The following is a 15,228-nucleotide window of genomic DNA, read 5'->3' as shown; positions in this document are numbered from 1 at the left end:
GTCTGGACTGGATTAAATAATAAGGGGATTTTGGATATCTTGTATAAAGCCCATAGCAGGGCAAGTTCCTGGACCAGTCAGGGCTCCTGCTCTATTTCTTTGCATTCTTTCTTAGGCTGGTAGCAAGACAGCAGTTGAAGGTACCACATATGGACATAACCATGTCTCATGTAAGAAAAAGGATCATCTATTATATGTCTTTTAAGAATCTTTTTCCAGAAGCCTCTTCAACAGATTTTTCCTCATGATTCATTGACCAGTACTGGGCTTAACAGAGTTACTCAACAGAAATGGGACCACCATGTTTGTCTTAGTCATTAGGATTTCTCCCAAGAGCTAAGAATAAAATTACTCTTTCTTGGTTCACAGTAGGAAAGGATGGACACACACACACACACACCCCCACCTTCTGAGCAGAATCGGCTCTAGCAGCAAGGTAGACGTATGGCTGTGTCTAATACAGTTGTCCTTTGAGAAAAGACATGAGTATTTGAGTTAAGAGAATGTGTTTACTCACAACACTGTAAAGCATTTATACTCCAGTAAAGAGTGAAAAAGAAAAAAAAAAGAGAATGTGTTTACTAAGGGAACTTGGAAAGCAGACAAAACCACTCTTTGCCTTTCTTTACCTCCTTCTAGAATATCAATGAATAAAAGTTTAATAATTGCAGTACTCAATAGCAATCTTCAGAACATGCACAATAAAAATAAAGACGGAGTGGGGGGAGATAGGGGAGAAAGGATTCCTCAGTTTAGGCTCATTTCATCAATGAGATATTTATCATCTGTCAGTATGCCTGGTGTTAAAGCAGTTACCTGACTTCAGCAAGTTTTCAATTCAGTTGAGAAAATAGAGATAAACACATGAAAATAGAACCGTCAGAATTTACTCTAAACTACAGTTCTCCAGATGTACTTCATGAAGAGAGTATAAGGGAGAAAGAACTTTGAGTATAAAAAAAGAGAGTGTGACAAAGATCAAGATGTAAGAAAGTGCATGACCTGTTCATCCAGAGTCATTGAGATGACTGATTATGAACTCTTCACATATTGGAAGTGGAAAGGTTGGCTGGGGCCAGATTGTGGAAAGCAAAGCATTCAATGCTACATTTAGGATTAGTCAACCTTTTCCAAGTGTGGGGTATCTCATGAAAGTTTGAGTTTAGGGTGAGATTACAAAGGGAAGCAACTAACAAAATAAGAAAATGCATGGTAAATAGTCCTAAGAATTTCTCACAGCCATGCAAAATGATGTTATCTAGTCTCTAAATTTGTTAACCCATTTTATTAGGTGGCATATTACTGAATCCCACTCAGAGTGAGAACAGATCAGAAATACTGGGTGAATTTTAGATTTAGTGATAAAGAAAGCCTTTCCAGATTTTCTAGCCAAATTATTCGATTCTCTTATCCTTGTCAGCTAACTTGTTCTCTGGAAATAGTCAATAAATTTTGATATCAAGTATATTTATTATAATCCTTGAAAAACAGCTAGCTTTTGGGGGTGGTCACTAAAAAGCTCAGGGCAATTACAAAAATTGTTAACTATATAAATAGTTGAAAGCTTGCCCTTATCTAACAGAAGGAAGTAGTATAAGCCCAAAACGTCTGTGCATGTCTACCACCAAATAGCAGGTGACAGGGAAGGAAGAGGGGGAAATAACCTATTCTCTGGGAAACCCCGTAGGTTTTTAGCCTTTGTACTTTTGTTTTTCCATATTTGTGTAATAATGCTGCAGTTGGTGATTACAAGCTAGAGATAAAGATACCAATATGATTCTAAATAAATTTGTATATTTTATTCATGTACTAGTTTTATAAAAAGACAAAGATGCAGATCTGTCTAGTGTCAGAGGTATTCTATAGCATTATGGTCTCTGTCTAGAATTTGAATTCCATTCACAACACCAAAGTTCTCATCCATAGCTAATAAGCCGTCAGTGGGCCAGAATTACAAAAGTCTATGTATCTTTTTTCTTCATTGATTACATGATAGATCTATCATCAGGAAGAAATAATAATAATGTCTCATGGTCAAAAAGACCTTTAGGCTCAGTGTGAGTGCATTCATATCTTTTACCTCATTTGCTTCATAAAGGCAAATTAAAAACAAAAACAAAAAACTGTGAGTGCCTATTTTATAGTCAGGACTCAAGATTAATTGATAGTACAGATCAGCCAGAATGCAGGTCTGCGGATTCCCAGTATCCACTAAACTTCCATGCCCTTTTTTGAGCTTTACCAGCCATAGTATTAACTTCCGTTGAGCTAACTCAGTCTGTCTGTCTATCCAGCCATCCCCTTTGTGACCAATAGCATGAATTTTTGAAATGACTAAGGGGTTTAAGATGCTCAGTCCATGAAATACAACGTGGCATTAGTATGAAGTTCAAACAGATAACAGTGATTTAACCATGTCAGTGTTCTATTTTAATCAAGTGCATCACAATGGGGCAGCCCAATCTATAATAAAAACAAAACAGGTTTGAGTTACGTATATTTTTCCAGTTTAATAAAGTATATTTTGAAGATAGACCTTAGCATAGTTACTTCATGTCACTATCAAAAAAATAATGAATATAGGTGATTTCTTACCTGAGTAACTCTGTGCACACATCTCATTCCTCAACACTAAGCTAGTGAAGAACCACAAAAATTGCCTGTTTTGCAAAGCAGATGTGTGCTAACAGTTCTGAGGTGTTTAAATATAAAACTTGTATTAATAATCCACACAAATTCAGTAATGTAATAATCAGGCTCTGTCACAGGCTGATCACCCAAGGATGTTGGGGGAAATGGAGCAAAATGATTGAAAATAAAATATTGTAAACATTAAGGGAAACTTTTAAAAATAATTTTGGGTCTTTTTCAAAATAGATCATGATTAACCTCTTATCCACATAAAAATTCACAATTCTACATCAGTTTTGGAAAGCACCGATGCACTGAAATCAATGATAAAGTGTTAACTAGTTGTTTTTATACGAATTCTTCATGTAGTCAGTTACTGGATTTTTCTGGTTGATAAATTCTACTTGCTAATTATAAAATTAGCCCACAAGGCTTCTGTTTCAGTGGGCAATTTTAGATTGTCCATAATTTATGTAGTTATGATTACATTTGTATGTCTAGCAGGAAGCCTTTAATGGTACTCAGAATAATTTGTAGTTTGCTTACAAGTAAAAAAAAAATTGTTAGCTGATGAAGTATATAACATATTTTTCTTACAATTTTAGTATTTAAAATTGTTTTGTATAATCACAACAGTATTCATGTAACTGTGAAATATAATCAGGTTATTAAGAATCTATGTATCCAATTTAACAGAATGTAAATGATTAATAAGAATACAATTACTAGGCTACTCAGCTAAAGTGAACTATAATAGTTCCAATTTACCATAAGTTTTTAGTTTCCTAAATATGGCAAAGTAACCTGCAACAACAAGCTCTGGTGGAACATAGTTTAAAATTTCATTTAGCAATAAACAAGACAAATTAAGTAAACATTCTCCAACTTCAGCTTTCTAATATATTGATAATTCAGTTTGTCACTGAAGATTTGTTAAGAACAAAACCATATATTTAATTGAATGGTCTTCATTATTTTCTATACATAACTTACTTTCAAATGCACAGTCATGAAACAGTAAAGATTTTCAATCATTCGTTGTCTTTTTCTTTCTAAAGCTAGTTTGGATATTTCAAGCTTTTTTTTTTTAATATTTATTTTGGCTGTGCCAGGTCTTAGTTGTGGCATGTAGGATCTTTAGCTGTGGCATGTGGACTCTTAGTTTAGGCATGTGAACTCTTAGTTGCAGCATGCATGTGGGATCTAGTTCCCCGACCAGTTGAACCCGGGCCCCCTGCATTGGGAGCGTGGAGTCTTACCCACTGGACCACTAGGGAAGTCCCTAAAGCTATTTTAAAACACTGCATTCTCCCCAGTACATGAATGAATTAATCCTTTTATTTTTTTCTTCCGTTTTTTTTTCCTTTTTATTCTTTCTGTTCTGAACTTGTATCCTTGCTTTTTCTGTCTCCTTTTTTTTATTATATTGCCACTTTTCTAAAGTTGAAGAGTAAACAACATTTAACAAAATTTTCATGATGATATTTTCCAAATTAAATAATATGTTTTGGTGTAAATTATATTGGGAAAATTTTTAGCAGATAATCCTAAATGTGTTTGCAATCATTTGAAATTGGTACATTTGTGCATTACTGGAGGCACAAGTTAACATGACCCTTTAGAAAGCAGTTTTGGCCTTACGAATTAAGGATCATAAATATGTTCATACCTTTTAACTTAGAAATGCTATTTATCCTTAGACGTATTCCCCAAAAGAAAAAACACAGTATTACCATTCATAATATAGTGATATTCAGTTACTATTCATAATAGCCAAATGAAAGCAACCAAAATGTCTAGAAGTGAGGTAACGGTGGTTAAGCAAATTATGATGTAGAGAATCAGGTGAATATTAATGTAAGTCATTAATAGCATGATCATAAAGACTAAAAATATGGGGGAGGGACAGAATTTTAAATTATGTGTATTTTAAGTACATTTTCTCAAGATATGTGTGCATTTGGACAGAGTGTGAAGAACATGCAAACATAAATGTAGTTATGTTTTAAAGTATAGTTTTTTTTCTCAACTCCCTACACAGTTTTATTAATAATGAAAAAAAATTTTAATGTGTTGGGTTTATCAGTAGCCAGTAATATGCTGAAGACTGAACAAAAATTTTCACATAAATTTATGCACACTTACAATATATCTTTACCCTTTCCTTCAGAACATTATCAAGATCACTGAGTTAACCAAGGTGTATGGGTGCTTTGGGGTTTTGTTTTAACAGGTACCAGTCAGTGGCCCAGACCTGGAGGGCAAGCTCCTTCATCCCCAAGCTATGAAAACTCACTCCACTCCCTGGTAAGAGCCTCTGAGAAACATACAAGGTCTCTTTTATCTAATAGTGTGGAGTTCTTTTTTTTTTTTTTTTTTTTTTTTTTCCAGAAAATCTTGAGTAACAATGAAAAAACAGTAGGATAGCATTACACACGAATTCTTTGCTAACAAATGGCCTGATTTAGTTGAACTATATAAGACACATTGGGTGTGCCTTTTACCATCTGTTTTGGGACATCAGGCTTCTGGTCTCAGGACAGCTGGTATTAAAATAGTGTTATGGGATTTTTGTTTCTTTGACAGATCTAGGGTTTAGTTTTACTATAATTTTATGTTTACATGTAAAGGAAATTTAAAGAAGAAAAAAAAAAAAACACAGACCAAGTAAGAGAAAATTAGTCCAGCACTGTAAAATGGTTCTATTTTATTCTTTCTTATATGACGATACTGTGTATAGTTTATTACATTTCTATTAAAATTTTTAAATGTAACATCAGTCATTTTTGTCAGGAAGAATATTGTTTCCCATGTCTTCTTTTTTAAAAAGAATGTATTATGTAAATTGTATAAGCAAAACCATTGACAAACAAAGCAGTAGAATAAAGGAGCCTGTCTAGGTATTGAGCGTGAAGAATTTGTGGTAGGATGTTAACTACTGTTGCCTTTCTATGCTTACCACAGAATTACGAAGCGTTATAAAAACAAAATAAGGATGACTTGATGGAATGTTAAGTCATGCTATCATTCAGTAATTCCAGGTTGCAAATAGAAAAGTTCTTTTTCTGTGACTAACAGAACATTTTAAATTGAAGGAAAGTTTACTTCTCACATATAAGCAAATATAAGCAATGTGTGCTATTTAGATGCTAACCTTATAACTTTGCTGTTAAATCCCAGCCTTCTTATACCTTAATACAAGTAGATCTTGCAGGTCTCCGTGTTAACTTTACTAACATATTATGCTGACATGCACATCAGCTATTTCCTCATCTCTTTTGGAGTTAATCTTAACCTGTGCTTTGCCTCCTGTTCTGTCTTGACTTTGCCAGAAAAATCGAGTTGAGCAGCAACTTCACGAGCATTTGCAAGATGCAATGTCCTTCTTAAAGGATGTCTGTGAGGTACTATTTCTTTTAGATGGTGCCTTTTTTGTGTTTCAATTAATTATACTTTCTATTATCCATTTAAAATCATCAAGCCTGTACAGACTCCAGAGTCTTTTAAAATCAAACAATGACTATTTTCGTTTTTGTAACAATATGTAAGAATAGGCTTTTGTTGAGTGTGATTCTTTTTAAAAGAGCTCTACTGGCATGTGCTTTTATTTTCTTAAATTCTAATATGTTTGTGTATGGGGCATGTGTATATTCACAGACAGACAATATCATTTCATCAGTTTTGTGGAAGAGCACATTTGGATGTGGTCACCATTTCAGATAGGTATTATTCACTTAAAACAAAATTACAACTTAAATTTGATGGATTTGAAGACCCTCCCCCAAATTGCCCTCATTTCAAAGATCAGTGTTAAAGTACAGGTTATCTTTTTTATCAATGATAATTGAGTATCAGACACAGTAGAGTAGCCTTCAGCCTTTGTAGAAGCTAAAAGAAATAACCTCATGCTAAATTGGTAAATAGATTTTATTGAAGCAGTGATTTGCTTCTGAAGCTTTGTTAATTTAGCATAGTCTACAAATATCCTTTCTTTAATTGTTGATTCGTAGTACAGGTAATTTCTTTTGAAGCTACTTGATATTGCATATTCACTTGCTGTCTTCCCTATATCCCAAAGTAGGAAACATAGCAGTTTAATGAATTTAATAGATAACATCAGTAACCTCCATGTCTTTTTTCAATCCCTACAGCAGTCTCGAATGGAGGATCGTTTGGACAGACTGGATGATGCTATCCATGTGCTGCGGAACCATGCCGTGGGACCTTCTACCAGTTTGCCTGCTGGTCACAGTGATATACACAGTTTATTGGGACCATCCCATACTGCACCAATTGGAAGCCTCAATTCAAACTATGGTGGATCAAGCCTTGTTACAAGCAGTCGACCTGCTTCAATGGTAAAATAGTGCTCATCCTTTTTGAAATAACTTCTAAAGCGTATTGTCCTACATGTTTTTCATGAAATCTTTCTGGGAGAGAGGTTACTTCTTTCTGTAAGGAAGGAAGGTAGAGTGGCTTTTAAGAATTTCTTTTACTGTCTTGGACAGGGTCATTGGCTGAGCATTGGCCCTTAAAATCCTACTATGACCATGTGCAAAAAGCAGAAACTTTCTACAGAGATCATTTTAGCTTAAACTTGGATTTTTTTTCCAGAGATGTAATAATTGGCAGAACAGTTTTTGCCTTGAAACAGTTGTAGAAAGTCTTAATATCAAAAGCAATAAGGCAAGACTGAATTTCAAGGGTTCTGGTCTAGAAAAACTGTTTATTATAATTTGGAACCAGCCTTCAATAGTAGAACGAATGTAATATTATTTGTACAGGTCCAAATTTAAGCTTTATTCCCAAATGAAGGAAAAATGTGGGGTAGTTTTAAGAATGACTGTAATTTAAGTGACAATGAAAGGAAACAATTTTAGATTAATCCCTGAAGAGAGTAAAATCGTTCAATCCCTTTTTTTTTTAAACGTGGTAGTTCTTTAAAGGAGGAAAAAAGTAAAATTCTGCAGCCATGCACATCAAAAATTCTTTGTCGAATATCTTACATTGTTTTATATACAAATTATGTTTTAAAGCAATGAAGCTCTTTTTGAATCTGCTATGTAACTGAAACCATGTGTTTGCATGTTTATGGCATGGTTTTTAAGATTCATTGCATGCCGTGAAATATTCTCCTATGAAGCAGATTTCTAGCTGTAAGCCGTGTGATCAAGGCTAAAACTCACCTATCATCGCAATAATTAGGTGCCCCAAATGCTGAAGTCTTATGTTCTGTAAAATAGGATTGGTTCCAGATTTTCACATTCACATTCATATATCAGACAGCCATTTATATTCATTCTGGAGTTGCTGAAGTAAACATCAAACAAGGCTGCCTGGTTTCCTAAGAACAGTGTTTTCAGCAACATAGGTGACGATGCCCACATATCTTAACAACCAGTTTTTTGTTTTTGTTTTTTAATATCAGAAGATCTTGAAATTGACTCCTTTTAAATTAGCTTTTGTTGCTATTGATAAACTAATAAATGTGAAAACATTTTTAAATTACTGAATTCCTAGAAATAAAAGGGAATATTGTAATCACTATTAGTGGCAGTAATAAAAATAATTTTAACAGTATAATAAGATAGTATTTGTTGCAAGTATAAATTATTTCTTTGCTGAAATACTGTTTATCCTTATTTAAAAGAATGACTTGAAAATCAGTATGTTTGAATCCTAAGCTTGTCTCAGCTGCAGTATTTGCAATTCTTAGTCCTCACCTCTTAATCATTTTTTTAATTCTTCATTGTTACTAGCCCACTGCTCCTTTCTCCAGTTTATCTGCTTCAATATATGATATATCTCTGGCTCCTCCCACATAAATATAGAATTTATATGAAATGGAACGTCTATCTTTGGGAGGTTGTTTTTACCAACTTTGGATATAAGTTGGAAAAGAGATTTTTCAAAATCCAGTCCTCCAAAGCCATGTAAAAACCTAGTGCATTTTAAAAGAACTTGTTGAGGGAAAAATTGTTTCTAATATTAGATACTGCCCTGAAGCTTTTAATTAAGAAAGTAGCTTCCGGGCTTCCCTGGTGGCGCAGTGGTTGAGAATCCGCCTGCGGATGCAGGGGACACGGGTTCGTGCCCGGGTCCGGGAAGATCCCACGTGCTGCAGAGCGGCTGGGCCTGTGAGCCATGGCCACTGAGCCTGCGCGTCCGGAGCCTGTGCTCCGCAAAGGGAGAGGCCGCAACAGTGAGAGGCCCGCGTACCACCAAAAAAAAAAAAAAAAAAGTAGCTTCCATTATATTCACAAGGAATATGCTGCCTTCAGCGCTGCCAGAGATATTCTTTGGGTTTTTTTGTTGTTTGTTTTGTTTTTTTTGTTTTTTGTTTTGTTTTGTTTTTTTCAGTACGCGGGCCTCTCCCTGTTGTGGCCTCTCCCGTTGCGGAGCACAGGCTCTGGATGCGCAGGCTCAGTGGCCATGGCTCACGGGCCCAGCCGCTCCCCCGCATGTGGGATCTTCCCAGACGGGGGCACGAACCCGTGTCCCCTGCATCGGCAGGCAGACTCTCAACCACTGCGCCACCAGGGAAGCCCCAGAGATATTCTTTAAAAGGGAAAAATAATTCAAGGTAATCTAGAAAAAGAGAGTTCTGAAACATGAGGTGAGTCTGGCTTAGTCTGAGAAGCAGCATCAGTGCTGCAGCAACTAAGCCCAAGCTATTGCTGAGTTTGTCTATCAAGGTCTTCCTTCAGTTTTTATAACCTTCTTAGAGGACACAGCTGCGAAAAGTCTGCCAGACATCATCTACTATATCCACCCCTTCCCCAGTCACTAATGGAGGTGGAGATGCAGAGGTTTCTGCCAGGCTTACCCTCAAAAGTTGTTAACTGACAAAATCTGACAATGTCAGGTGAGTTAGTATTCAGCTCCCATCCTTCTGAAATGAACTTCTTAGCTGTGAGTGAGTACTCAGTTCTCAGTTTCAGCAGAAAGACCAAAGAATGGAATGAAACGAAGATCACAGTCAGCCAGTGACTGCCCCAGCTAAGTCTTAGGCATATTGTTGAGGAAAACTCTTATCCTGGTGGCTGTTATTCATGTCTGAGGGCTTGCATCAGTACTGCCAGGAGCCTTGCTTACATGCTTTGTACCTACTTATGTGGAATCAACTCTTATTCTGGGAGGGTGTGTGATTTGGGGGACATCTTGTAACTATTGCCAGCCATCTTTAAGAGTTATTCTGCTTTTATTATCTCACCCCCATGTTTTCTAACTGATCATGACTAAGAAATAACACAATTTTACATTCTGGAATCACTTTTCTTTTTTTGTCTTGTTTAACTTTCTGGTAGTTTATATACTTTTCCTCTGCATTAACATAAATTAGTATTTTTAGACCCCTAAAAATGGAGGTTACATGGCCATTATTACAGAGTAACCACAGAAATATTATTTTATCAGCAATTCTATATCGCCATTTACAATTTCTAAGGTCAGTTTCCTCTCAAAAATATTTAATTTTCATCATTTCATTTATTTTTCTGCAGAGAGTAGAACTGGTCTACTAAACATAAATACCATTCCAGGAACTCCACAGAACATTCAAATAAAATTTTTGATATAATGGAATTTTTGTGGGCATTTACTAGAGGTCACCGTCCTAATTCCAGGTTTTAAATATGATGTTACTTTCTGTCCTACCATTTAAAGGAGAAGAGTCAGCATACTTTTTTTGTAAAAGGCCAGATAGTAAATATTTTCAGCTTTGCAGGCTATATGGTCTCTGGCACAACTACTTAACTCTGATTTGGTAACATGAAAGCAGCCATAGCTGTTATGAAAACAAATCGGTGTTGCTGTGTTTTAATAAAACTTTATAAAAAAAGAGCCTCCTTTATTAGTAAAAACAAAAATAAATAAATAAAATTTTAAAAAACAGGACCAGATTTGGCTCACAGGCATACTTTGCCAATCCCTGATTTAGAACGTAAATTAGCTCCCCAGTGCAGGAAATAAGAGTCAGCAAGTTTTGTTTTTTGGGTTTTTTGTTTGTTTGTTTTGGGGGGTTTTTTCTTTTCTTTTTCTTGGAGACTATAACTTTTTGCTTATTTTGTTTTAATGAGCAGTTTGGGAGTTCTGTTGAAGTAGCTGGAATATTTGAGGTGAGCCAGAATGCACTGGGAGTAGAAGAATAAGAGTTGATGGCAGGATAAAAGTAATACAGAGAGCTCTGCTCTCAGCCTTCAGTGCTATGAAGATAACTTGTGGTGTGAAGTCTACATGGGCAAGTTAACCAAAATAGTCTCCTTGATCAAGGAAATAGCTTTGTTGCTGAAAACCTTTCTTTACATTATTTTCAGTTATAACAAGATTATGCCAGTAAGATCATCTACAGCTGATCTACTGATTTGTAGATCCATCTTGTTGTCTTATAGATGAAATAATTCCTATTTTTTCATTATTCCAGAAAACAATTTTTATATTTCACACAAAGGTAATAAGACTACCACCTGCCAAAAATATTAATAGGAGTCAATATCAAAAGACTTAACTTTGACTATTGTTTCTTTTAACTGAACAAACTTGACTAGCATCAAAGGTTAGGATTAAATGAGGTTTCAACCACAGAAGGCTTTTAACATATTTTAGCTATCTAATATACACAAAAATTAAATTTCCTGAAGATTATTATATCAGAAAAAGAGACTAGGAAGTGTGTAATTACTACTTCTTCTCATATAATTAGTGTAGCCAGCCTGCCCTAGTTTTAACATTTGCTCTTACTTTTGAATAGGGTTAACATTTTCATTTACTTAATTTCCTACTCCCTTTCAATATTTTGGATAGTTTGTCCATATTTTCTTAATGCAAATTAAAACTTAAGGCTTTATCAGACACTATTAGGATGTGATTGATGTATCATTTAAATTTTAAAACACAAAATCAGGATTTTTAGAACTATTGAAATGTCAGCATTGGACGGACTATAGTTTTGCTCCCATTTATTTAATGTAAGAATAAACTTGGAATAAACTGCTGACAGCAAAAAAATAATGTTATTAAGTGGAAAACTGAAAAGGAATGAGACTCATTAATTTCATTTAGGCATTACAAAGAGGTTTCAGCAATGTAAAGTTATTGTACATCACATCAGCTTATGGCCGTAATATCTAAAGTACTGAGGCCTGATGAGATAGCTCTGTAATAGCACTTTTATCTTTAACACAAAGTGCTCAGTTATTGTTCAGACAGTGATTTCAACTTCAAACTAAGTTAGATTAGAAGCTTTTGTGTTAATGGAAGGCTGGTGCAAATCTTTAAAAGTTTCTCATTTATGATACAGGATAAAATTACATCCAGGAGGTCTTTTGATTTCTTTGTTACAAGTCCTGAGGAAATTTAACTCAGGCATGTCTTTTGGGGTGGGGGGATTGCTTGGGTTTTTGGTTGTTTAAGCTATGGTTGGAAATGTGTGTCTCATATAAGAGCAAATAATGTTCAATTGTAGAACTTAAAACAACCTTATATAATGATTTAAAATATAAATCATGTCTGTTTTCTAAATCCTAAAGCAGTTAGAGAAACTATATTTTTCCTAGTTCTAAAAGATTTAAGATTCAGTTATTAAAGACTAACAGGCAAATAGAGTAATATTTTATTCAAAATTTTAGCACTTTTTGTCATGTAAATTTGGAGTCATTTTAACCTTATATTTAGACAGTATTTAATTTTGTTAGTATAGGTTTGTATACAGTAGAAATGGTATGTGTAGTTTCAGCTAAACAGAAAGAGTTTATTTTTTAATTGTATTTTACTTTTTCTAACCAATTTTTTTCCCAAGTGGGCAACTTAAATTTTTTTAAATTTCGTTAAGAACACATTATAGTGCTTTTTAAAGGGTTTTGATGCTATTTTTTAAACTCAATATTGTTTAAATGTCAAGTTTTTTTAAGCCTGAAATCCATACAGATTATATATTTATGGAAATATTATTCAAAAGGAATCATAACAACTGGAATTCTTCCAAGTTTTAGCATAAAACCCTCTTTGGGTAAAACAAAATACAGTACATAAAGATCCTTTATTCAGTCTGTAGATTAATAGTGATTAATTTAAATCATTAGTACTCAGTGAATAGTACAAATTGAACAAATTATTAGAATAGAATTCAAAATCAGAGAGGAGTTCATACTGAGTAGTTTTCAGTCTGTCCCTTAACTCACAAGACCTCTTACGCATCAACTAATTAGATTTAACATTTTTCCATTGTGGGTGTTGAAGCCATTGGCCAAATTAAATGAAAACAAGTCCCTTGTCGGATGCTCCCACAAAAATAAGGCCGTAGGTAGATTGTAAAGATTCAGAATGCAAGATGATGTCATTTAATGGAATGGGCCTTTTATTCTGGAACGGAGCTCTTCATAATAATTGAAATTTAGAGCATAGCAGGCCTAGGGGTTTTCCTTCCCCTGCTAGTCCCCCAATAGAAGCACTCTGTCAGCTGTATGCTAACGAGATGAACAATTAAACAAGGTCCTATCTGACTGGCCTCACAGGCTCTGAGCTCAGACAAAGAACTGTTTATACACCTGTTATGTGTGTGGACAGAGCCATTTGAATGGGTAGCTTCAGATTAAAGGAAGGACATGGGAGCCAGGGTGAGCAAGGGTTAAAGAAAACTATAAGAACTGTGAACGTCAAATTCTCCAGAAAATATATGAGGGCCATTTGCAAGGGGAATCAAATTACAAAGAAAAAGTTCCTGCTAACTTCATTAACATGAAAAACTCCTAACTTAAAACTTTTTGCTAGTCTGATGCCATTTTTTAAAGGTTTAATTTTTTTCAAGGTTGGTGTGAGAAAATACTTAGTTTGTAATATTCTATAAAGACAAAGATATTCACTGACATTTTATATCCCAAAACAAATTGAGCAACCTTTCTGATTTTCCTTCAGGGAAAAGCAAAATCCTTAAGATCTATTGTTTAGATAATGATCCTTTGTCTGCCAAGCCTCATCAGAAAAGAGGTGATAGAACATTTTAATTAGTTGAGATTCAGAAAAATCAAAGAATTATTTATACTCATGAAATAAAAGAATAAGAATTTCACAGATGCATCATCACTTAGCACTCAAATGAGTGAAATTCAGTTTGTATTATCTGACAGCTATAAAATGGGTTTCACAGGTACAATATATAGTAAATTAACGTATGTTTAAAAGTTTAAACTTTAAAAGGCTATTTATTTTTCATTTACTTGATGTGATAGCTCAAAATACTAGATAAGAGCAAAATTGGCGTATATTACCAAGGATCATGGGAAGTTTTAAGTCCACATTATAAACACAGACATAAAAATCTTAGCTTTTACTTTATCCTGCAGTGATTTCCTCAGCCAGTCAAAATTATTCTAGTAATATATTATCTTTAAAATAGGCCTAGACTCCTAAGGTCCCAAAGAATTTGTAACTATTTGTTGTATTTTACCCTATTTTTATAAAATGCAATTTTTGAACTGACCTTCCTCTCAGATCATTAGATCATTGAGTAGTTCATAGCTAGCAAGAAAGCAACCTATGTGTTATGAATAAACATGACCAGGATTCCCTAGAGATAGGATATCAAACTATTTTAAAAATAATTTCCTGGGGCTTCCCTGGTGGCGCAGTGATTGAGAATCCGCCTGCCGATGCAGGGGACATGGGTTCGTGCCGTGGTCCGGGAAGATCCCACATGCCGTGGAGCGGCTGGGCCCGTGAGCCATGGCCGCTGAGCCTGTGCTTCCGGAGCCTGTGCTCCGCAACGGGAGAGGCCACAACAGTGAGAGGCCCACGTACCACAAAAAATAATAATAATAATAATAATAATAATTTCCTCTCTCAAATGTAATTTTCATAATCTACTTCTTCACTTGGTGTTAGATTTAGTTCTTCAGATTGCTCTCAAGATTTTTTACTGGGGGCAGGTTGTGGTTCAGGGCAGAAGTAAAGGTTAAGGGTCTAAGGGAAGATTTCCAAAGTGATAACGGAATAGAAGGCTGTCTTGATTTCTGTGGTCCCTTCCCAGCTTTAAGATTTTATGATTCTAATGCATGGTGAAATTATGTGGTTTAGAAAAAGGGTATGGTCAATGCTTGATCATCATCCAAGGGAGTAGTGACACAGCTAACTCTCAGCAATGACTAATCCTCAAATAATTTTTAAAATAGCTATGGAATATATTAAGTAGTTTTTTCAAAACTACATTAAAGATAAGAATAAAGGTAGAGGACAGACATTTCTTTAAAAGTTGGGTGGAAGACCTGATATGTTCTAATCAGATCCACTACCAATAACCTGCATTGCCTGAAACTTTGCTTTGGTTTCTTTTGTTTGGCTCACAGGAAACCTAAGGATAAACTTGCATAGGGGTATTTATACCTCTTCCGGTAAAATCCATATAAAGTCATGAAAGATAAAAGCTATATTAATTACTCAAGAGGGATTCAAAGCATGGCATTTTACTGGGATTGAAGGATTTGTTGAAAAACAGTGGTTCTCATGTATAACTCCAGGCAATAAACCTATTTAAATCTTCTAATAAAAAAAAAAAACTGGTTCATTTGTAACCAGTTTTTCTAAAACTACTGCAGTAGCTAAAAA

The 15,228-nt window shown here is 34.8% G+C and overlaps 1 protein-coding gene across 11 annotated transcripts in view; it reads left to right on the top strand.

Annotated features, from left to right (window-relative positions):
* The window catches only part of TCF12 (transcription factor 12), a 396,768-nt gene that overhangs the window by 356,715 nt on the left and 24,825 nt on the right, over window positions 1–15,228 (top strand). For 6 of the 11 annotated variants that reach the window (XM_059056243.2, XM_059056242.2, XM_067029780.1 and 3 more), the window contains 3 exons: window positions 4,865–4,938; window positions 5,964–6,035; window positions 6,783–6,989. In XM_059056243.2, coding sequence (XP_058912226.1) covers window positions 4,865–4,938; window positions 5,964–6,035; window positions 6,783–6,989 — 353 coding nt within the window. The remainder of the gene's footprint in view (window positions 1–4,864; window positions 4,939–5,963; window positions 6,036–6,782; window positions 6,990–15,228) is intronic. The other 5 variants (XM_059056246.2, XM_059056245.2, XM_067029781.1 and 2 more) reach the window with 1 other exon arrangement.

Source organism: Kogia breviceps, chromosome 3 (assembly GCF_026419965.1).
Source record: "Kogia breviceps isolate mKogBre1 chromosome 3, mKogBre1 haplotype 1, whole genome shotgun sequence".
Classification (NCBI taxonomy): Eukaryota; Metazoa; Chordata; class Mammalia; order Artiodactyla; family Physeteridae; genus Kogia; species Kogia breviceps.
This window is presented reverse-complemented; position numbering and strand designations above follow the sequence as displayed.